Source organism: Coregonus clupeaformis, chromosome 26 (genome assembly GCF_020615455.1).
Source record: "Coregonus clupeaformis isolate EN_2021a chromosome 26, ASM2061545v1, whole genome shotgun sequence".
NCBI lineage: Eukaryota > Metazoa > Chordata > Actinopteri > Salmoniformes > Salmonidae > Coregonus > Coregonus clupeaformis.
This window is the reverse complement of record NC_059217.1, coordinates 17,113,948-17,139,687: the sequence shown is the minus strand read 5'-3', so window position 1 is coordinate 17,139,687 and position 25,740 is coordinate 17,113,948. Positions and strand designations below refer to the sequence as shown.

At 42.2% G+C, this 25,740-nt stretch overlaps 1 protein-coding gene across 3 annotated transcripts in view; it reads right to left on the bottom strand.

Moving 5' to 3' along the window:
* Positions 1-25,740, bottom strand: part of LOC121540426 (microtubule-associated serine/threonine-protein kinase 2-like) — a 166,115-nt gene that overhangs the window by 89,657 nt on the left and 50,718 nt on the right. For 2 of the 3 annotated variants that reach the window (XM_045207755.1, XM_045207756.1), the window contains exons 1-2: positions 21,299-21,400; positions 3,820-3,911 (exon numbers count right to left, since the gene is read on the bottom strand). In XM_045207755.1, the coding sequence (XP_045063690.1) occupies positions 3,820-3,911; positions 21,299-21,372 (166 nt within the window). In that variant the 5' untranslated portion in view covers positions 21,373-21,400. Of the gene's footprint in view, positions 1-3,819; positions 3,912-21,298; positions 21,401-25,740 lie in introns of those variants that run through there. The other variant, XM_041849287.2, reaches the window with a different exon arrangement.

Below are 25,740 nucleotides of genomic sequence, written 5' to 3'. Positions count from 1 at the left end.
ATTAGCTAAGATGGGGAGAAGTCTGTCCAATAAAGCGCTGCTCTGCCTTTTCAACAACACTATCAACAAGGCAGGTCCTACAGGCTCTCGTTTTGCCGCACCTAGACTACTGTTCAGTCGTGTGGTCAGGTGCCACAATGAGGGACCTCGGAAAAGTACAATTGGCTCAGAACAGGGCAGCACGGCTGGCCCTTAAATGTACACCGAGAGCTAACATTAATAATATGCATGTAAAGCTCTGTGTAAAGGGACTGTGAAGAGACACACACACACAGGCACAGACACACATACACATGATAAGACACGCACTCTACACACACGTACACATGGATTTTGTATTGTAGATATGTGGTAGTAGAGTAGTGGCCTGAGGGAACACACTTAATGTGTTGTGAAAAGTGTAATGTCATGTAATATTTTAAATTGTATATAACTGCCTTAATGCTGCTGGACCCCAGGAAGAGCTAATAGGTATCCTTAATATATACAAATACAAATACAAACGCATCGGTGAGAGAGTCGTTCATTTACCTCCCTAATTTGCATACTGGTAGGCTACTACTGCTTTTTGCCGATTATCTGCAGATAAATTATGAAAACATTCTATGAAGATGTTGAATCCTCACTGCAAGAACAATAGGTAGTGGAGAGAGAGCCTCATTCTGGTCCAAAATATAATAAAAGAAAATAGAGAAAATTCTAAAAGCAAATTCGGAAAGTATTCAGAATTCTTCCCTTGTTCCACATTTTGTTACATTACAGCCATAAATGCATTATTCCCCTCATCAATCTACACACAATACCCCATTATGACAAAGCGAAAACAGGTTTTTAGGAATTTGGGCAAAAGTATTCAGACCCTTTCATTTGAGACTCGAAATTAGGCTCAGGTGCATCCTGTTTACATTGATCATCCTTTAGATGTTTCTACAACTTGACTGGAGTCCACCTGTGGTAAATTCAATTGATTGGACATGATTTGGAAAGGCACACACCTGTCTATATAAGCTCCCACAGTTGACAGTGCATGTCAGAGCAAAAAACCAAGCCATGAGGTCGAAGGAATTGTCCGTAGAGCTCTGAGACAGGATTGTGTCGAGGCACAGATCTGGGGAAGGGTACCAAAATAATTATGCAGCATTGAAGGTCCCCAAGAACACAGTGGTCTCCATCATTCTTAAATGGAAGAAGTTTGGAACCACCAAGACTCTTCCTAAAGCTGGCCGCCCGGCCAAACTGAGCAAACGGGGGAGAATGGCCTTGGTCAGGGAGGTGACCAAGAACCTGATGGTCACTCTGACAGAGCTCCAGAGTTCCTCTGTGGAGATGGGAGAACCTTCCAGAAGGACAACCATCTCTGCAGCACTCCACCAATCAGGCCTTTATGGTAGAGTGGCCAGACGGAAGCCGCTCCTCAGTAAAAGGCACATGACAGCCCGCTTGGAGTTTGCCAAAAGGCACCTAAAGGACTCAGACCATGAGAAAGAAGATTCTCTGGTCTGATGAAAGACTGATCTCTTTGGCCTGAATGCCAAGCGTCACATCTGGAGGAAACCTGGCACCATCCCTACGGTGAAGCATGGTGGTGGCAGCATCATGCTGTGGGGATGTTTTTCAGCGGCAGGGACTGGGAGACTAGTCAGGATCGAGGGAAAGATGAATGGAGCAAAGTACAGAGAGATCCTTGATGAAAACCTGCTCCAGAGAGCTCAGGTCCTCAGACTGGGGCGAAGGTTCACCTGATCCTAAGCACACAGCGAAGACAACGCAGGAGTGGCTTCGGGACAAGACTCTGAATGTCCTGGAGTGGCCCAGCCAGAGCCCGGACTTGAACCCGATCGAACATCTCTGGAGAGACCTGAAAATAGTTGTGCAGCAACGCTCCCTATCCAACCTGACAGAGCTTGAGAGGATCTGCAGAGAAGAATGGGAGAAATTCCCCAAATACAGGTGTGCCAAGCTTGTAGCATCATACCCAAGAAGACTCAAGGCTGTAATCGATGCCAAAGGTGCTTCAACAAAGTACAGAGTAAAGGGTCTGAATACTTATGTAAATTTAATTTTTCAGTTGTTGTTTTTTATTTTTTGGAAATTTGCAAACATTTCTAAAAACCTGTTTTTGCTTTGTCATTATAGGGTATTGGGTGTAGATTGTTGAGGATTATAAAAAAATATATCAATTTTAGTATAAGGCTGTAACGTAACAAAATGTGAAAAAAGTCAAGAGGTATGAATACTTTCCGAATGCACTGTATGGTAGTATTACATATATTGATATAGGCCTACTGATTTGATTGTTTAACACCTGCCTCATTCTTCAATCATAGCTGTAGGTCTATTCATGGGCGCCTGACACTGTATAAAAGTGGGGGTGCACAATCTGGCGGGGGGTCTGGGGGTCCTCCCCCTGAAAATGTTTGCATTTTTAAAACCATTTTCCAGCAATTCTATTTTGTTTCTCAACAGGTAGTACATATTTACTTGACAGAACTCAACCTTTTCCTTAGGTTTTTGCCACTATAAACTACATTGAAAGAGTATACTAGATTACATTTTGCTACAATAAATGACATTCAAAAAGTAAACTAGAATAATTTTTTTGACTAGATTACTAATCTAGTCCCACCCACAGTGATTGATTGACAGGTCTGAACCCCTACTAACTCTATGATTTACACACATCCTGCCCCATCCCCTTACAATACCACCCAAAGTGATTGATTGACAGGCCAAACTGTTAAAGGGATAGTTCACCTAAATTACAGAATGACACATTGGTTTCCTTACCCTATGTGTCCACAGCAGCAGAGCCAATAAAATACATAATTTTAAGAACAAATAACATTGTGGCAATTCATATCTTGCAGTAAAACTACAAATATGACTTTAATCTCAAGAGAAGACAGGTTTAATGTTAAAAAAGGTTATCTTACTTAGTAAATAATCCTGATCATATAGGCCTAGGCCTAGACAATATCCAAAACAACTAACACACTGAATTCATACATTTTCAGTCATTTTAATTGTAAATTCATCTTTCTACTCAATACCACAACTATTTTTACCAATCTGGGAGGTAAGGTTGTTAAAGTCCAGGTAGCAGATAATGGACCCTATCAGATATTTATGCAGTTGGTGCTGTATATTATCTAATATACATGGCGTCTAACTTGAAAAGTTATTTGTTAGTTTACAACTGTACGATTCATGCCTCCCGGCATGAAAACCACAAAGACTGCCGGAAAGGCCCAAACGCAAGATCGTAATTTTGATGACTCACATGGTGAGCCAACTGAAGCCTACTGTACATGGTAAACTGGTGCACACCAAGTTCTACTTCCCGTTTTAGTATGGAAAACGGCTGTGAGGATTTTTACAGAGACATAAAAAATGGTATCCACAATTTAATCTGACTCTATGCAAGCAGATAAATGGTCTCATTGCCAAAATCCTGAAGTATCCCTTTAACGTTTTCAATAATTTAGCTGTGTATTTTGGATGGAATCAAGGCATTAGAATGTTCCAGAGGCCACCAAAATAGAGCTCATTCTGCAATTTTCCTGGAACTCCCTGGCTGGCTACTTTTTCTATTTGACTGGCTACTCCCTGTACTTATGGAAAACAACGATGTGCTGCTGTATTTCTGGTGGACCACATGTGGACTTTTCTGCTGAAAATCCCCAGAGAGAAACAGCATGCTGTTTGTTTATGCTATGATGAACTGCAATGGAATAAATGTACTCTAAGAAAGACCATATAAAGTCTCCCTTTTAATGAGGGTTATGTGTGTGTGTGTGTGTGTGTGTGTCTGTGTCTTACCTGGGTGTCCATGTAGTGGTGAGTGTGGTCTGGGTAGTGTAGGAGAGGTGCTGGATGTCACAATCAGGCTCTTCCTATTGCTGGTCCGACAGCTGAGGAGAGAGGAGACACACACACACTTAGAGAAGAGCCACAAACACACTTAAAAACGACAACAACACACACACACCGAGGCAGTACATTACAGTACATTCAATTGGAGGGCCAATGAGGAGTTTGCACTGAACTGGGAGCAGATTTCCAGTACATCTGAAAGCAGATGAACACATATTCCCATAATGTGTTCTATCAACACGCCATACACTCTTTCAGTGTCCGAAAGAACAATGAAAATGTGGCTTCATTAAGACTCTATACTTTAAGCACATTATGGGTTACAGTAGACCTAGTTAAAGGAACAGTGTAGCAGCTCCACACACACACACACACACACACAGCATTCCAGCTGACCCCAGAGTCTCTGTGTTTCTGTCCCCCTCTCTCTCTGTCCCCCCAGTAATGGCTCCACTCAGTCTGAGCAGCTTTTCATCTCTCTCTCTCTCTCTCTCTAAAGACCCAATCAGCACAGCTGGAAGCCTGTACAGTACTCAACGCCCACTGATCAGAACTGCACACTACATTGGATTTGTGTGAGGTGACTGACTGAGGTGAGTGAGTGAGTGAGTGAGTGAGTGAGTGAGTGAGTGAGTGAGTGAGTGAGTGAGTGAGTGAGTGAGTGAGAGAGAGAGAGAGAGAGAGAGAGAGAGAGAGAGAGAGAGAGAGAGAGAGCTCAAAGACATTGCTCCTGCATTCTTCAGCATGTTTTTACAAAAAATATAGATTTAGTTAGATAAACTTGGATTTTTTGGCAGGGACATATACGGGTTGCTACCCTCCACAACATAACCTTCATTACAAATCTAAACTCCAAACCTACAACCTGATTATGGACGGAATTACCTGGAATTACCTGGAAGGCTTTCTACTACCAAGGATTACTATTCCCAAGGTATTCAGCAAATGCTCTGGCAAACAAACAGAAACCTGAAAACACCATCCAACCTGGAACTGAGTGAGTAATGTTTAGTCTGAAGCTATTTTTTACTTTCAAAAACCAAGAAGAAAAATACATTAAAATGATATATTTTACATTATAAGGACTGAATGCTAAGGCTACCAAGCTTGCTAGTACAAAGAGATACAACTTCAATTAGCACTGACGTGTGAAGTGAGAGGTGTCAAAGCCCTTGAGCCCAACAATGGCAGGAGAGTCGCACAGTCTACCCCAACCAAATGGAGAGGCCTTAGAAGTACCCTCCCGCTGTTTAGAGGTCATTAAAATACAGTACCCTCTGAATGTAAAGAATGATAAGACACGAAAAGAGTACAAAATGAAGCTCCTTATGGGAAATCAGGAGACACTTTTTGCTGTCTTTTATAAAAATGGGAACATAAGCAACCTTATCTTCCACACAGACCATCCCCTGGCATGACACAGTGCTATACTAGCACACTACCCCTCTGTTAAGAGGGGGGGTGTTAGCGATGGGTGGAAATTCAGGATACTGGACAACGAGGACTCTGAGTCATCTGATATAAATCTCTATAAATCTGGAACAGTATTGGTACAGGGCAACACCAAACAGTTCCAACTGGACGTTCACCTAATCAAAGAAATAGCTCAGCAGGAGAAGCTCTCCCTTGAGAAAGATACCCCCACCCCGAGCGGGTCAGACCAGACCTCTTCATTAAATAACCCCACAGAGCAACCCCAAGCGGAGAGTCAACTTCCCAGCACAGAGTACTACTCCCTCATTGAAATGAAGGATACATTCACCCAGCTGGAGGTAAGGCAGGTGGAGCTGGAACAGCAGGTGAACACACGCCAGTCAGCACAGACCAAGACAACAGTCCAGCACAACAACACCCCCTTAACTAGACCTGGAGAGCTGAAGGTAGAGAGAGACATGTCTGCACTCTGGACTGTGGTGAGACAAATTCAACAGGAGAAAGAGCAGGAGCAGGAGAAGAACAGAGCACTAGAGGAGAGGATCAGAGTGCTGGAGGAGAAGGTGAGAACGATGATGGGTGACAGAGAACAACCCATTAGAGAGCTGGCCACCCCCGCAGAGACGCCAGCAGAACAGCCCACCTCAGATCCTGGCCAAAGTCTTGACACCGCAGCAGAACAGTACACCCTAGACCCTGACCATAGCCTCGACAACACAGCCAGACAAACAAATGAAAAACCCCAAGCCCTGGGGATCCCACCCCCCCTGTCAGCCACCCTGATAGCCCTCATGACGACCCCCCCACACCCACTGAGGACATACACAAGCCACAGATCGTACTCCTTTTGGACTCAAACGGGAAATACATACAAGAAAATAAACGTTTTCCCAAACACACAGTGTCTAAACTCTGGTGTCCAAACACCCAGCGCGCCCTAGACCTTCTGTCTGAGGACCAACTAGGATCACCCAGACACATAATAATACACACAGGCACAAACGACCTGAGAACACAGCAGGAAAGGGTGGCCACAGCACTCAAGGGAGTGATAGAAAAAGCTTCTTCTACTTTCCCCAACACACAAGTGGTTATCTCAACCCTGCTACCACGAAAATACTTCCACCCTGCTACCATATAGCAGGTAAACGCAAGTATTTCCTGTGACTGTGCATCAAAATCAAATGTCTACCTGGCCCACAACTCCACCCTGGACGTGAACAGCCTTTACGACCAGGTCCACCTATACAAGGCAGCAGTGCCCATCTTCGCCCGGACCCTAAAGGATATCGCCCTCAACCGCAGACCCATCACCTCACACAGGAGCAACAGATCAACAGACACCCCGCCCAGACCAGCGAGACACTCTCCCAGACCTCAACCCAGAGTCTCTCAGAGTGTTCACAGTCAGCCCACTGACACCCCTATCAGACCACAGCAAAATCACAGTCTACTTGAACAGAGCAATACTCAATCATGAGGCATCAAAGCCAAAGGAACTGAATAATATTAAGAAATGCTATAGATGGAAGGAAAGTAGTGTCGAAACCTACCAAAAAACAATTAGGCAACAACGAATTCAATCCCTTTTAGACAACTTCCTGGACAAAGCGTTCAGCTGTAATAGTGAAGGTGTAAACTTGGCAGTAGAAAACCTAAACAGTATATTTGACCTCTCAGCTTCCCTATCAAATCTAAAAATCTCTAACAGAAAACCGAAGAAAAGTAACAACAATGACAAATGGTTTGATGAAGAATGCAAAAAACTGAGAAACCTATCCAACCAAAAACATAGAGACCCAGAAAACCTGAGCCTACGCCTTCACTATGGTGAATCACTAAAACAATACAGAAATAACCTACGGAAAAAGAATCCATAGACTAACAACTTCTGGGAAAATTGGAAAACACTAAACAAACAACAACACGAAGAGCTATCTATCCAAAATTGAGATGTATGCGTAAACCACTTCTCCAATCTTTTTGGCCCTATAACAAAGAACAAACAGCAAAAAAATATACATGATCAAATGCAAATCTTAGAATCAACTATTAAAGACTACCATAACCCACTGGATTCTCCAATTACATTGAATTAACTACAGGACAAAATACTAACCCTCCAACCCAAAAAGGCCTGTGGTGTTGATGGTATCCTCAATGAAATGATAACATATACAGACCACAAATTCCAATTGGCTATACTTAAACTCTTTAACATCATCCTTAGCTCTGGCATCTTCCCCAATATTTGGAACCAAGGACTGATCACCCCAATCCACAAAATACAAATTTGACCCCAATAACTACCGTGGGATATGCGTCAACAGCAACCTAGGGAAAATCCTCTGCATTATCATTAACAGCAGACTAGTTCATTTCCTCAGTAAAAACAATGTACTGAGCAAATGTCAAATAGGATTTTTACCAAATTACCGTACGAAAGACCACGTATTCACCCTGCACACCCTAATTGACAAACAAACCAAAACAAAGACAAAGTCTTCTCATGCTTTGTTGATTTCAAAAAAGCTTTTGACTCAATTTGGCATGAGGGTCTGCTATACAAATTGATGGAAAGTGGGGTGGGAGGAAAAACATACGACATTATAAAATCCATGTACACAAACAACAAGTGTGCGGTTAAAATTGGCAAAAAACACACACTTTTCTTTCCACAGGGCCGTGGGGTGAGACAGGGATGCAGTTTAAGCCCCACCCTCTTCAACATATATATCAACGAATTGGCGAGGGCACTAGAACAGTCTGCAGCACCCGGCCTCACCCTACTAGAATCTGAAGTCAAATGTCTACTGTTTGCTGATGATCTGGTGCTTCTGTCACCAACCAAGGAGGGACTACAGCAGCACCTAGATCTTCTGCACAGATTCTGTAAGACCTGGGCCCTGACAGTAAATCTCAGTAAGACTAAAATAATGGTGTTCCAAAAAAGGTCCAGTTGCCAGGACCACAAATACAAATTCCATCTAGACACCGTTGCCCTAGAGCACTCAAAAAACTATACATACCTCGGCCTAAACATCAGCGCCACAGGTAACTTCCACAAAGCTGTGAACGATCTGAGAGACAAGGCAAGAAGGGCCTTCTGTGCCATCAAAAGGAACATAAAATTTGACATACCAATTAAGATCTGGCTAAAAATACTTGAATCAGTTATAGAACCCATTGCCCTTTATGGTTGTGAGGTCTGGGGTCCGCTCACCAACCAATAATTCACAAAATGGGACAAACACCAAATTGAGACTCTGCATGCAGAATTCTGCAAAGATATCCTCTGTGTACAACGAAAAACACCAAATAATGCATGCAGAGCAGAATTAGGCCGATACCCGCTAATTATCAAAATCCAGAAAAGAGCCGTTAAATTCTATAACCACTTAAAAGGAAGCGATTCCCAAACCTTCTATAACAAAGCCATCACCTACAGAGAGATGAACATGGAGAAGAGTCCCCTAAGTAAGCTGGTCCTGGGGCTCTGTTCACAAACACAAACAGACCCCACAGAGCCCCAAGACAACAACAACAACAACAACAACAACAACAACAACAACAACAACACAATTAGACCCAACCAAATCATGAGAAAACAAAAAGAGAATTACTTGACACATTGGAAAGATTTAACAAAAAAACATAGCAAACTAGAATGCTATTTGGCTCTAAACAGAGAGTATACAGAGGCAGAATACCTGACCACTGTGACTGACCCGAATTTAAGGAAAGCTTTGACTATGTACAGACTCAGTGAGCATAGCCTTGCTATTGAGAAAGGCCGCCGTAGGCAGACCTGGCTCTCAAGAGAAGACAGGCTATGTGCACACTGCCCACAAAATGAGGTGGAAACTGAGCTGCACTTCCTATCCTCCTGCCAAATGTATGACCATATTAGAGACACATATTTCCCTCAGATTACAGAGAATAAAAAAATAATTTTTTTTTGATCAACTCCCTTATCTACTGGGTGAAAAACCACAGTGTGCCATCACAGCAGCAAGATTTGTGACCTGTTGCCACAAGAAAAGGGCAACCAGTGAAGAACAAACACCATTGTAAATATAACCTATATTTATGTTGATCTATTTTCCCATTTGTACTTTAACTATTTGCACATTGTTACAACACTGTATATATACACATAATATGACATTTGAAATGTCTTTATTCTTTTGGAACTTCTGAGTGTAATGTTTACTGTTAATATTTATTGTTTATTTCACTTTTGTTTACTATCTACTTCACTTGCTTTGGCAATGTTAACATACGTTTCCCATGCCAATAAAGCCCTTAAATTGAAATGAGAGAGAGAGAGAGAGAGAGAGAGAGAGACAGAGACAGAGACAGAGACAGAGACAGAGACAGAGACAGAGAGAGAGAGAGAGAGAGAGAGAGAGAGAGAGAGAGAGAGAGAGAGAGAGAGAGAGAGAGAGAGGATGGGGTGTGTGAGTCTGGAGGACAGTGTGTCAGTCTGTCCGTCCCCGTTACTGTTGATTTCTAGTTTTATGAGTATAATAAGCCATTAACTGTTTGCAGTAAGAATCCCAACAAAAAACAACACTTGATTCAACACTTCGAGTTTTTCAATTTAAATGATTATATTACATTATTGCCACCAACAGAATGCTATATATATGTGGCATACAACAATCTCAGCTCTGTAGATTTTGCTGCGAAGAGACAGAATCACTAGATCATTTATTCTGGTATTGCCCCTATGTAGCTTGTTTCTGGTCACAGGTTCAGGAAAAATCACAACATTCACTTAAAATTAACCTTACAAATAGCAGTGTTGGGCGATTTGGAAAGCCATAGTCAGTCAATAAATAGTATAATAATACTCGTAGGAAAGGTTTTCGTCTTTAGCTCACAATCTGTGGATACCATACGATTAGAAAGGTTCAAAATGTATGTAAAACACCACAGCACAATTGAAAAATATATGGCACATGGAAACCAAACAAGGGTGGTCTATGGTGATAGGTGGGATGGGCTGAGAGTGGCTGAGGGGTGGGATTAAACTTTGGTAATGTATTATTGTTATGTGACCACTTTATATAAAAGTACCATGTATGTAAAATGTGTATGTAAAATGTATGTATATGTAGCAGAAAAGCTGTAAAAAAACGTTGTCCTCCAAACAGGGTTACTGGGTTAATGGGTTAATACAAATAAATTAAAAAAAGAATCATAAAAAAGAATCCCAACATAAAAACACCTGCAGAGCTCAATGACGTCTTTGCACTATTAGCTGCTAGCCTAATACATTTACATTTTAGTCATTTAGCAGACACTCTTATCTGCTGCAGTGATGATGACACTAATATTCAGTACACAAGCATACAAAACAGAAAATCACATTGTAGGATTTTTTATGAATTTATTTGCAAATTATGGTGGAAAATAAGTATTTGGTCAATAACAAAAGTTTCTCAATACTTTGTTATATACCCTTTGTTGGCAATGACACAGGTCAAACGTTTTCTGTAAGTCTTCACAAGGGTTTCACACACTGTTGCTGGTATTTTGGCCCATTCCTCCATGCAGATCTCCTCTAGAGCAGTGATGTTTTGGGTCTGTCGCTGGGCAACACAGACTTTCAACTCCCCCCAAAGATTTTCTATGGGGTTGAGATCTGGAGACTGGCTAGGCCACTCCAGGACCTTGAAATGTTTCTTACGAAGCCACTCCTTCGTTGCCCGGGCGGTGTGTTTGGGATCATTGTCATGCTGAAAGACCCAGCCACGTTTCATCTTCAATGCCCTTGCTGATGGAAGGAGGTTTTCACTAAAAATCTCACGATACATGGCCCCATTCATTCTTTCCTTTACACGAATCAGTCGTCCTGGTCCCTTTCCCGAAAAACTGCCCCAAAGCATGATGTTTCCACCCCCATGCTTCACAGTAGGTATGGTGTTCTTTGGATGCAACTCAGCATTCTTTGTCCTCCAAACACGACGAGTTGAGTTTTTACCAAAAAGTTATATTTTGGTTTCATCTGACCATATGACATTCTCCCAATCCTCTTCTGGATCATCCAAATGCACTCTAGCAAACTTCAGACGGGCTGGACATGTACTGTCTTAAGCAGGGGGACACGTCTGGCACTGCAGGATTTGAGTCCCTGGCGGCGTAGTGTGTTACTGATGGTAGGCTTTGTTACTTTGGTCCCAGCTCTCTGCAGGTCATTCACTAGGTCCCCCCGTGTGGTTCTGGGATTTTTGCTCACCGTTCTTGTGATCATTTTGACCCCACGGGGTGAGATCTTGCGTTGAGCCCCAGATCGAGGGAGATTATCAGTGGTCTTGTATGTCTTCCATTTCCTAATAATTGCTCCCACAGTTGATTTCTTCAAACCAAGCTGCTTACCAATTGCAGATTCAGTCTTCCCAACCTGGTGTAGGTCTACAATTTTGTTTCTGGTATCCTTTGACAGCTCTTTGGTCTTGGCCATAGTGAAGTTTGGAGTGTGACTGTTTGAGGCTGTGGACAGGTGTCTTTTATACTGATAACAAGTTCAAACAGATGCCATTAATACAGGTAACGAGCGGAGGACAGAGTAGCCTCTTAAAGAAGAAGTTACAGGTCTGTGAGAGCCAGAAATCTTGCTTGTTTATAGGTGACCAAATACTTATTTTCCACCATAATTTGCAAATAAATTCATAAAAAATCCTACAATGTGATTTTCTGGAAAAACATTTCTCAATTTGTCTGTCATAGTTGACGTGTACCTATGATGAAAATTACAGGCCTCTCTCATCTTTTTAAGTGGGAGAACTTGCACAATTGGTGGCTGACTAAATACCTTTTTTTCCCACTGTATACATGCACACACACAGCAAACTAACACTGCCATAAGTCAGCTCTGCATAATGGATGTCTCTCACAGCAGGTGGTCTACAGCAGGGAGCCTGCATAGGAGAGGAGAGAAGAGGAGAAGATGAGGGGAGAAGAGGTGAGATGAGTTGAAAGAGGAGAAGGGGAGAGAAAATAGTTTCAAGTTTGAAGAGTAGAGGAGACGAAAGGAGAAGAGAAGAGAGTAGATGAAAGAGGAGTAGAGGAGAGCGTGGTTTGAACATGACTTTGGTTAGGAGAGCCTTCCTGGTTGGAGCTCAAATGTGCACACAGAGCTATCCTTGACTAGACAAACTGTACGACCTGATACAGACAGTGTGTTTCTTTGTCTCCATTGTATTATTATTATTATTATTATTATTAGGGGTTCAGCAAGGAAGCTGGAGAAGCCCTATTGTATTTGTTGCTGTTGATTTTTATTTTCCTTCTGCCGATTTAGTGAAAAATGCAAATTCCTGTGAGATGGTAAGGCCCAGGAGGGTGCAACTTTGCAAGATGTTAAACGGCCAAAGGCCACACCCTCTCATGCAATGCCATGCCAATTGGCCACATGGTGGTACTATAACAAGCAATTGAAAATGCTAACTTTGAAAGGTCACCCCGTGTGACCTAGAGTCCTGAAATCCGGTACATATAGGTACCTCTCCTCACAAGGAACAAATTTGCCTCAAGGACCCATGAGGTCCGCCATTATAGTTTTTCCGGCATTTATAATTTGGTTAAAAACACTTAAAACGCTACTCCTCTGGCACCGAATGGCCGATCTCCACGAAACTTGATATGTGGCATCTATGTCTATATTTTCCAGACATGTACCAAAAACAACATGGCCATTATTGACCAATAAACATTAATGTGGGAGTGGTCTCGCACAAAAATGCCTATAAATCAGTCACGGATATTCGCATTGTAACAAAACTTGGTACACATGTTGCACACATTATCAAGACTTTTCAGATTGACCACACGATGGTGCTATAATGGGCACATTTTATATCTCTTGATCTGTTTGAGTCAATGATGAAATTTGGCACACATGCTCAAGGATGAGTCTCGCTAACCTGTAAAGTATGGTTGAGTTTGGCCACATTGTGGACCTGTTGGAGAGGAAAAACCATTCATGCAAGCTCATTGGCTCATACCGGCCATATTGTTTCAGCTAGAGTCTTGGAATAGAATATGATTAAAGTAGTCTACATCATTGAAAATGGTCCAAATACATCCAAATCATATGATATTGCATGATCAGTTTGATGTTGAGTTTTGATATTTGGCAAGCATGGTAAACAGTACAGAAGTAACTCTTCCTAGGGCAATGTGTCCATTTTCTCCTGATGGTGGCAGAGTGGGCACACAGCTGAAACCCGGCATTGCCGCTTGCAGCAATATTTATTATTACTATTATCCGAGGTGTTTAGTATGCCTGGCCACCTCTGTCCTCCTCTGTCTGTCTCTCTCTGGGAGCTGGGGGAGGCAGATTGGTATGCATCCCCAGTCTCCTGTTGTCGCTGTCTCTCTGTGCCAGAGGCAGCAGCAACAGCAGCACAGGACATGTAGACGGATGGAGGAGGCTACACTAAGCTGCAGATGTGAGAGAGCAGTGAGGTAGGGATGGAGAAATGGGGATAAGGTGGAAAGGTTAGAGGTGTAAAGGAGAAGGAGAGAGTGCCTCATTTGCATAAATACACTGGGTGTGTGTGCAGATATGAATACATCAACATAAAACGGTGGAACAGGACTGCAACCATGAAAAACTTGCTCTGTCTAGGCCTACCTGCACTCACCTGTGCTGTCTAGACTGCCTCATTAATTACTGTTGTTGTTACGTTCTGTTGCATGATTCAACAAGTGTGTCAATAGCAGGATACCCTTGGATTAAAAATCAACCCGCTTGGCTCTAGGTTACACCTATCTATACATACTTTACATTGTTTGTGAGATCAGACATAATATCACTATAATCCGAGTGTTCATTTTCGATAGTTGCTTTCATTTCAGCGTTTCTAATTTGTAAACATTTCAACTGTATTAAATTATTACTTTTTTCAATTTCAAATCTTTCTTGTGATGAGACAATGCGTTAAATCCCCGACGAAGCTTTAGCGTTCTTATAGATGCAAAGGAAAGACAATGTATTCAATTGAGCCCATTTCAGTGGTAGTCCCGTGTAGCTCAGTTGGTAGAGCATGGCGATTGCAATGCCAGGGTTGTGGGTTCGATTCCCACGGGGGACCAGTATGAAAAATGTATGCTCTCACTAACTCTAAGTCGACCCCTCTGACAAGTACAGGTTAGAGGTCATAGGGAGGAGGGTCTGACGGTTCCCTAAAGAGGACTGGTCCACGTACTATGTTCTTTAGACAGATTGAACATGCACACACAAACACACACACATCATCCTTCAAAGATGCACCACATGCTAAGTTCATACTGCAGAACCTGCATCTCGACAGATGGTAAGAGACTTATCAAACACACAGCTTCTCATGAAGGAATTCTAACCCAAGCTTGGCTGCTTACGTTGGATGCATACCAATAACACCCACTGGCCACAGCACACACACGCATACACACGCACCAGGGTTTCAGTTAGCCGGTAATAGCTGGCCATTAGCCAATAAAAAAAAAGATGAAAAGATGATAAATAAAACTGCCACTGGGAGAAAAATGTTAAAAAAACATTACAAAATCATTATTTTTAGCTTATTAATTTATGGAAATTACGATACATGGCCCCATTCATTCTTTCCTTTACACGGATCAGTCGTCCTGGTCCCTTTGAGAAAATGGCCCTTGAATGTTTTGGTGCACGTACTGGAGCTCTATTTTGTCTACACCCATTCAGCATCGTTCACACCCTCTTATGCCTTAGCCCCACCCATCTCTTTAAGGATTCACATGTGAGGCCATGTGCTAAACAGAGCAGTGGCGGCTCCTGAAAAAATTCTCAGGAGGGGCAATTTTTCTGATGATTTAGGTGACCTACACACATTTAAAAAAAGATATGTCCAGCAACAACATGAAGACAGGGGCAGCATATAAGTCAATACCAGAAGCATTTATTGACTGATCTCAAAAGTGTTGGCTTACCAGGGTTGGTGGAGCCCTCAGTTTCATCTTTGCCTCGCAAAGCTAACTCAAACACTCCGCAAAACTTCACACACTGGATTAGCCGGCTGAGGATGTGGCGGTTCTTGCTAATGTCGTAGTAAATATATTTGTTATAGTGAATATGGAATATGATATGTTGAGTAAAATGTTGTGCTAAGATCTATTTAGGTCAGGAGCTGGTTATAAGTTATGTTCCTATCCAATAACAATGGACAAAAGGGTCCTATCTTGTCAGCCTTGTCAGCAGGTGGCCAAGGACAACACCCACGCCATAGGCCTCTCAGTTCTTCCAACTCACGAGTTCTTGCTCTGAGGACACACACACACACAAACACACACACACACACACACATCATCACTGTTAAACACACACACACACACACATCATCACTGTTAAACACACACACACACACACACACACACAAAAATCCCCTCTCTTAGGCTGAACATTTGAAGACAGAGAACCCGACTCAGAGCCAATGCAACAGTGACAGTAGCCTGGAGGGGACCTCGCCCAACTCATCAGGACCAATCAGAAGATCAGAACTACTAGATTGAACCTACTTCATTTATTGCATAAAATGTCTGCACACAATGTTTCGGGGCTCTCTTCAGATAATAATAATAATAATAATAATATATGCCATTTAGCAGACGCTTTTATCCAAAGCGACTTACAGTCATGCGTGCATACATTTTTGTGTATGGGTGGTCCCGGGGATCGAACCCACTACCTTGGCGTTACAAGCACCATGCTCTACCAGCTGAGCTACAGAAAGTGGATACTCATGGATGCGCATTGCAATTGTAAAATGTCAACACAATTGGAGACACCACGTCATTTTTGGAGACATGTTATTGACAGTAAACTATTGTAGATGCGACTGCTAACTAAATAAAACATTTTAGCTGGCTAGCAAATCATCTTAGCTAAATGTGGGGCAAACAATTCAGTTATTTACCGTTAATTTGAGGGATTGGGGTGAAAGAAATCGAGTTACATAGTGATACTTTACGATATACTGTATTGACAATATCGCAATATTTTAGCGCTAGTTGGCTGTACCTGCACCAAAACACCATTATTGTTCCTTCATAGCTTGTTCTCAATCTTTTCACATTGGGAGCCAATTTGTTTTCAGCACTTTTATTTCCATGACTGATCAAAACTCGTTCTCATGGCTTTCTGATCCCTCTGCAACAGACATATGGTGCGCAATAAAATCACAGTATCGAATCGCAATACGTATAGAATCATGAGACTACGCAATGCTGATGCATATATCTTATCGTGAGGTTCCTGGCAATTCCCAGCCCAAGTTCATTTGCCACAACAAATCTCTTCGCTAGCAAACGCAATGTGTCTCCAGCAATGTTTACTTTTTTGACGTTCTATGGCATCTCCACTTTCCAAGCATATATGACCACATGTAATATTTTGGTAAGTGATGCAAATAGTGAACTATGTAGGGCCAGGATGTAAAATATATGTAGCTGCAGCAATTTCTCTTATCTGATATGGTAAGTAATGGGGCTTGATTTATAGCTCCCTAAGAGTTTGACGAACGGGTCCGTGAACGCGATTGCAGATATCTTTACCTCTGAATAAACTGCCTTATATTATACAATTATCCACCTTGTCCAAAAGTCTCTACTTTTTCTCCGTTCTCCAGTAAACTTGTTTTATCAACAATAGTAAGGTTCAATGACACAGAAAGCAGTTCAATGTCGGGGTACAGTCGCTCTCTTACCAGGATCGCGGTCCGCTCTGACCAGGGTGAAGGTGGCCGGCTCCACCTCTCTGCCAGCAGCGTTTTCATTATTTAGTCCGTTCGTAGCGGGTATGTACACGATCAACAAGATCAGTCCAAAACCGAAGATCAGTCCAAAGCAGAATGTTTGCAGAATGTTTGTAAACTAAGTCTACAAATTAAAAACATAAAATAACGCCACACTGCAGGTCGCAACATAGACGCTGATAGCCGCCATTGTCTTAGTTACGTTCAACGTTACGTCACGTATGACGAAAGCGCGTAAGTGCATGCACACAGACACCCATAGAGAATGTATTGAAAGCTTTGAAATGTGAAAAAATAGATTTTACATGACAGGCTATGAGAGACTTCTGGGCGATTTTCAACCTGACTGAAATCGCCCAAAAAACGGGCGGGGCCATTTGAAGCACGACTTTAGCCTGATTTGACATTTAGTGGCTGGCAGATCAGACGTGAACACTGATAACTGCTGTTGCCGTGATATAATTTTTTATAAATTTATTAAAAAAATATATAATTTTTTTTATTTTTTTATTTTTTTATAATTGATTAGAAAAAAAATCCCTTCCTTTTCCCGTTTGGCAGTGCGTCGCCCATATCGCCCTATTGAACAAGCCGTCCCTGAAACAGAGCGAGTACGGTAGTGTACTAAACAACCAAAGATTTCAAGACTCAAGGCTGGTTTATACTATGTCTATCAACATGTCTGTAGACAGTTGTCACAGTGACATCATGAACATTCTATTGTCGTCCGACATCAAACTTGTCGTTGTAGTTATGAAAAAGTATAAACACAAAAATTACAGGCTGCATGACATCAACAGCCTGGTGGTCCAAAATAGTAAAACTGGTGTATTTTAACACAAATACACCCATCCGTTTAAAAATGAATTTAGTATACAGTACCAGTCAAAAGTTTGGACACACCTACTCATTCAAGTGTTCTTCTTTATTTTTACTATTTTCTACATTGTAGAAAAGTAGTGAAGACATCAAAACTATGAAATAACACATATGGAATCATGTAGTAACCAAAAAAGGTGTTAAACAAATCAAAATATATTTTATATTTGAGATTTTTCAAATAGCCACCCTTTGCCTTGATGACAGCTTTGCACAATCTTGGCATTCTCTCAACCAGCTTCACCTGGAATGCTTTTCCAACAGTCTTGAAGGTGTTCCCCAGGCTAACGTTCAATTGAACAATAACTGTATGCCTCGATGCCTGTCTGCCTGCTTTATGTAGCAAGTCACGGCCACATGACTCACTGTCTGCAGTAGCCAACCATTTTCTTGAATGGGGTAAAATGCCCACTGAGTGTATCACTAGGTCTCTACTGCCTCAATCAGGTATTGATTGTGCTATGACTGTACAAATCCCTCACAGCCAGGAAGCTAAGAATGCAAGATGATTAGACAAAAAGATCAAAGGGGAAAAGGGCGAAGGGGGGGGGGGGAGAAAAACAGAGGATGGAGGATATAATAATCAATCCCTAGTTTTCTATCATCAGGAGGATATAGACAATGTAACACTGCAGCACATTTCATGGCAAGGCTTCCAGAATACAATAACAGGCTGGCTAAACACGCAACGCACGCACCCCGGGAGACCAATACACTGTAGAGACACAATATGAGTGACGGATGGACAGACAGAGACAGGTGGCCTGTACACAGGGAGGCTCCCTCCCTCAGTCCCTGACTCCATTGAGTCAGAGGAATAATTCAACTCCCCTAATCTGCTCCCACAGAGAGAGAAGGAGAGAAGAAGAAAGGAGGACAGATAAGAAGAGAGAGAGAGAGAGGTTTAAAAGAGAGAGGGTGAGAGCTCCATGGGGACATTCAGAAAGCACTGACTAGGTCTGAAGATGTTCCAGAACATTCTCTCACACATTCCCATCTCTCAAGCTATTACATTTTAACTTGACAATATCATATTTACATTGATTGTTTGGAGGGAAACCATAAAACCGTTGCACAATCTAAAAAAGGGTGTTATTGTTAGCGATTTTGAACAGTCACTCTACAGTTGTAGGGCCCTATAAAATCAGTTTTATCTTTTGGTAAATTCAGTTTTTCATGTTTTACTTTTCCAGGTTTACGAGTTTTTGCAGGTTTGCAGGTTTTCACTCTCAAAAATGGGATGTTCTAAGTCCACAACAATACTAAAATCACATCAAGATACCACTTGAGGTCTGGGAACAATCGGGCAAATATTTTTGGGAGTCCTTTAATTCAATTGTGCTTCTAGCAAGAGACCATTGAGTTTGGCTAGCTATGGTTTTGTACTGTGTAGGCTACATGTACATGTGATGGCAGAGTTTGCAAACAAATGCCCCACGATTTATATATATATCATCAGATATAATTCTGCCAGGTAGGCCTACACCGCAGTCAACATTTAATTGGGAAGGTTTTTTGGAAAAGCCTTTAGACATTTTCATTCAAACAGCGCATGATGACTGAATTGACTATTGCAAAGATTCAACCAAGACTTTGGACCAAATGTTTTGAATACCTGGTCTGCATACCCATTGTTGCATACCAATTGCTGTTTGAATAAATCTGGATTTCAGAAATTGTGAACCAAAAACGAACGTGACCAGCTAAAGAAATGTGGTGTCGCACTGCCAAGTCAAAGGGTTACAAATGCAAGTGTTTTGGTCACAGTTTTGAGCCCTTCTAAGTCCTACATGTGCACGCGCTCACATATGCACTCACACATGCACTCACACACATGCTGCCAGACACGATCACACACACTCAGGGGCTAGGTTAAGGTGAGCAGCAGGGTTGCTGCTATGTAAACAGGCGTTAGGATTAGCAGAGATGAATGAGACAGGGTTATCTATCTACTACGTAATTACCATCATATACAGGGTGCTGTCACCCTGTCAGAGTCACACACACAAACACACCACGCAGTGACAGCGACAGCAGCAGAGTTGACAGGAGAGATAAATTAACAAGCAGTGAGCAAACAGCTGCATAGGTGGCTCATTAAACTGACCCTGCTGTGGTACCACACACACAAATATCTAAGATCAGTCTATCTAGATAAGCGAACGAAAGTCCATTGTGTGTGTGTGTGCACATCCACCTGTGTTTCTGAGTGGACGTATCGGAGCCCAGTGGCTTTAGAGAACACACATACATACACATTTCACAGGCGGGAGCTTCAAAGAGCAGCAGGTAGCTGAGGAGAGACCAGAGAAATTATACAACAGCAGATCAAACTGAGAGCAGAGATGGAAAAAAATGGTCAGAGAGAGAGAGGGGCAGTGCTCACGTGACCAGCACAGTCAAAATAAGGGGGTTTCAGCTCGCTAGAATGGCTACATCCATAGTCTAGATGCTCTGGTAGTTCCATGTCAAGTCCATAAGACTACGGTGAATCAGTGAGAGACAGCCCAACCTGGCCTGCCCACTCCCTCCCTCCCTAGGCAGCAGAGCACAGCCCACTGTTGCTGAGCAAGAGTCACCTCCTCCTTGCCTAACTCCCTGTCTGTCTATCTGTCTGTTTGTCTGTCTGCCCAGAGTGTGTCTAAGCGTTACACTCTTAGAAAAAAGGGTTCCAAAAGGGTTATTCGGCTGTCCCCATAGGAGAACCGTTTTTGGTTCCAGGTAGAACCCCTTGTGGAATGGGTTCTATATGGAACCCAAAAGGGTTCTACCTGGAACCAAAAACGGGGACAGCCGAAGAACCCTTTTAGGTTCTAGATAGCACCTTTTTTTCTAAGAGTGTACACTGTTGACTGTAGAGAGATAAGAAATGTGTGTGTGTGTTACAAAGCTCAATGTTATTAACAGGGAGGTATAAATTTGCTGGTAAGTACAGCTCTGTCTTCCCTGTCTAAAAGCCACATCTACATATTAAGAGTGAGAAAGAGAGAGAGACAGAGAGAGGGAGGGAGAGGGAGAGAGCAATATAACTGGGCTAAATGTGCGCAATATGGTGGGATCATACCTCAGAAATGTTAATTACAAGGAAACTCAAATCCTCACTAAGCACCAGAAACTGCATGCAACCTATTATCCCTCACCAGACTGGCAAAAGTAGTTTCATGACCTTCATCTTAAAACCAAGTCCAGCAGAAAACACACCAGAGAGAAAGAGGGAGAGGAGACGCATAGAAAAAGAGGAAGAGGGAAAAGGGGTAAGGAGACACATTATAGAGACAGACAGATTAAAACTGAGAAAGCAAGGGAGCAGAGAAGAGGAAATGGAGAGATACCTCTTGGATCGGCGCAGCAGGCTTCTCTCCGGCAGGGAAAAATTGGAGAGCACAGTCCAAAAAGAGTCAGACATGGTCCTGCAGCTCCACACACATGGCTGTCACACACACACACACACAGACGGCACTGCCCGCCAGTCTCTGAACACACAGACACACGTACGCCAGCTACTGGCAGCAGGCAGGCAGACAGGCAGATGGAGAGGATGCGGCTTCTGCTTCCTAAACTAAAGCTAAAACTGCTGCTGGGCTTACCCTGTACCAATAGCTACTGCTGATCTGAGCAACCTTAGTGTGCTCTCTCCCTCTCAATCACTTTCTCAATGTATCTGCCTGACAGTCTCTCTCCCCCTCCCTCCCTACCTCCCTCCCTCTTAGTGACCAGCCTCTCTCTCTCTCATCCTCCCTCACTCACTCCCTTTAGCTCAGTGACCAGCCTCTCTCTGTGGATCACCTTTAAAGGTGCAGCCTGTGTAAACACCTATTAACTCTACTGCCAGCGTTTTCTCTGCAGCATCTACTGCCTGTGTGGGGTGTGTGTGCGTGCGTGCGTGCATGCAAAGTATTAGGGAGCCCAAGGAGAAACAAACTCATTATCAGACAGAACATAACATAGTGGATTTAGGATTTTCCTTCTCAGTAGAAACGAATACTTCTCTCGATGTATCACACAGCTGCCCGATCAGCTACCTGCCCTTTAGTAGTGCGTGTAATGAAAGGTACTAGCCAGCAACAGATCAGAAAACAAGACAAGATAGAAGGGAACAAAAGATAGCAGAGAAGTATGTGTGGGGGCAGGTGAGCGTGCTAGCGTCAGTAGCGTGACAGTGCTGGGGTAGTGATGTGTGCATAATGCATATGGGTCCTGTTTCCTCCAGGCTAACAGGGGAATACGTTAGCATTAGCACCTCAGACAAAGAACAGAAGCTAGCAGAGCGTGACAGACACAGACAGCAGGGTCACCAAAGACGTTTATAACTAACCCAAGATAGACCACAGCCTGTCGTTTCCAATGGGAGCAAATGAATCATAGTGGGCAAAACAAGCAAGGAGATGGGCTGAGTCAAGCATGAGCTAGAGAGATCCTATTGGCATGTTCTAGCATGTATTTGCATATTTCCGTTAGGGAACGCCTACTCTGTGAAGTGTGCGTGTGCAATAACTCAATTCGCCCTTGCACTCCTAAACAACACAATTTTTTGAAACTTTGGTAAAGGGTAAAGTCTACAAAACGTAGTCCACTCTGTTCATAACTAGTTCTGGGAACAGAAAACTGTATTGAGATAAAATGCTTCATCAATGAGAAATTTATCAAAATGTCGGCCAAAATCCATCTCGCTCCATCTTCTCCCACTGCCAGCCACTGGGCTTCCTCTCATCACCATATTTGGTGGTGGGTGGAAATGCCAACCGGATGCTTCAGATTTATACATCCGGTGAAACATCTGGCTCATTGTTCTATCTGTGGGGTCACCTTGGACTGGCCCAGTGGCATACACCCAGTGCACTCTGGGATACTGGTGAAGGGATATAGCCGAATAGTATGATCAGCTCTAATGTCATCCTTGTAGAATGTTAGCTCTGTAGAATTTGACCATGTATAGTCTTGTATAATCTACACCATTCGTGCCTTAATGTCCTGTACATAAATGTCTTGGATGTCCCGTACATGCAAGTCCCTTGGAAGTACACCAGGCAATCTTATGGAACACTGTACACTGTAGTATGTTATCATGTGGTATACAAATATTAAAAGGATACTTCAGGATTTTGGCAATGAGGCCCTTTATCTACTTCCTCAGTCAGATGAACTCGTGGATACCATTTTTATGTTTCTGTGTGCGGTTTGAAGGAAGTTGTTAACTACAGTGCCTTCAGAAAGTATTCACACCCGTTTAATTTTTCCACATTTTGTTGTGTTACAGCCTGAATTTAAAATGATTAAATTTAGATTTTTTTGTCACTGGCCTACACACAATTAATAATATGCAAAGTGTAATTATGTTTTTGAAATTGTTACAAATTAATTAAAAATGAAAAGCTGAAATGTCTTGAGTGAATAAGTATTCAATCCCCTTTGTTATGGCAAGCCTAAATAGGTTCAGGAGTAAAAATGTGCTTAACAAGTAACAAAATAAGTTGCATGGACTCACTCTGTGTGCAATAAAAGTGTTTAACATGAATGACTACCTCATCTTTGTACCCCACACATACAATTACCTGTAAGGTCCTCCAGTCGAGCAGTGAATTTCAAACACTGATTCAACCACAAAGACCAGGGAGGTTTTGCAATGCCTTGCAAAGAAGGGCGCCTATTGGTAGATAAAACTTTTTTTTTTTCAAAAGAAGCAGACATTGAATATCCCTTTGAGCCCGGTGAAGTTATTAATTGCTCTTTGGATGGTGTATCAATACACCCAGTCACTACAAAGATGCAAGCGTCCTTCCTAACTCAATTGCCAGAGAGGAAGGAAACCGCTCAGGGATTTCACAATGAGGCCAATGGTGACTTTAAACCAGTTACAGAGTTGAATGGCTGTAATAGGACAAAACATTGCAGTTACTCCACAATACTAACGTAATTGACAGAGTGAAAAGAAGGAAGCTTGTACGGAATAAAAATATTCCAAAACATGCTTCTTGTTTACAACAAGGCACTACATTAATATTGTTAAAAAAATGTGACAAAGCAATTCACTTTTTATCCAGAATACAAAGTGTTATGTTTGGGGCAAATATGTTTGAGTACCACTCTCCATATTTTCAAGCATAATGGTGGCTGCATCATGTTATGGGTATGCTTGTTATTGTTAAGGACTGGGGAGTTTTTCAGGATAAAAAAAGAAACGGAATGGAGCTAAACACAGGCAAAACCCTAGAGGAAAACCTGGTTCAGTCTGCTTTCCACCAGACACTGGGAGATGAATTCACCTTTCAGCAGGAGAACACCAAATCTACACTGGAATTGCTTACCAAAAGTGAATGTGAATGTTCCTGAGTGGCCGAGTTACAGTTTTTACTTAATTATTCTTGAATATCTATGGCAAGACCTGAAAATGGTTGTCTAGCAATGATCAACAACCAATTTGACAGAGCTTGAAGAATTTTCAAAGGATATTGGGCAAACGTTGCACAATCCAGGTGTGGAAAGCTCTTAGAGACATACCCAGAAAGTTTCAACTGTAATTGCTACAAAATGTGCTTCTACAAAGTATTGACTCAGCGGTGTGAATACTTAAATTAGATATTTCTGTATTTTATTTTCACACAAAAAACATGCTGGTTAAGTGTGCCTTGAATTCTAAATAAATCACAGACAGTGTCACCAGCAAAGCACCCCCACATCATAACACCTCCTCCTCCATGCTTCACGGTGGGAAATACACATGCGGAGATCACCCATTCACCCACACCGCGTCTCACAAACCCATGGCGGTTGGAACCAAAAATCTCAAATTTGGACTCTAGACCAAAGGAAACATTTCCACCGGTCTAATGTCCATTGCTCATGTTTCTTGGCCCAAGCAGGTCTCTTCTTCTTATTGGTGTCCTTTAGTAGTGGTTTCTTTGCAGCAATTATACCATGAAGGCCTGATTCACACAGTCCCCTCTGAACAGTTGATGTTGAGATTTGTCTGTGACTTGAACTCCGTAAAGCATTTATTTGGGCTGGTAACTCTAATAAACTTATCCTCTGTAGCAGAGGTGACTCTGGGTCTTCCATTCCTGTGGTGGTCCTCATGAGAGCCAGTTTCATCATAGCGCTTGATGGTTTTAGTGACTGCACTTGAAGATACATTCAAAGTTCTTCAAATTTCCCGTATTGACTGACCTTCATGTCTTAAAGTAATGATGAACTGTCGTTTCTCTTTGCTTATTTGAGCTGTTCTTGCCATAACATGGACTTGGTCTTTTACCAAATAGGTCTATCTTCTGTATACTCCCCCTACCTTGTCACAACACAACTGATTGGCAACAATAGGCTACCTGGTGATTTCATTGATCATTTTCATACTTCAGATAGGCCTGGGTGGGTTATAAATATATACCTCAGTTGTGGTACTGGCTATATGTCTAAAGATAGCTGTAACATCAACACTTATGGGATGAAGATGTAACATTCTGGTAAATTAATTACAATATTTGTGAGAACACAAAAGGTTACAGACAGATCATGCTTTCCATCCGATCCTGCAACATCCACTGCATGCGGGTAGGCCGTATCAAATCAAATCAAATTATATTTTTACATGCTTCGTAAACAACAGGTGTAGACTAACAGTGAAATGCTTACTTACCGGCCCTTCCCAACAATTCAGAGAGAAAAAAAGAGAAATAATAGAAACAATTATAAAAAAGAGGAATAAATACACAATGAGTAAGAAACGATAACTTGGCTATATGCACGGGGTACCAGTACAGAGTCGGCGTGCAGGGGTACG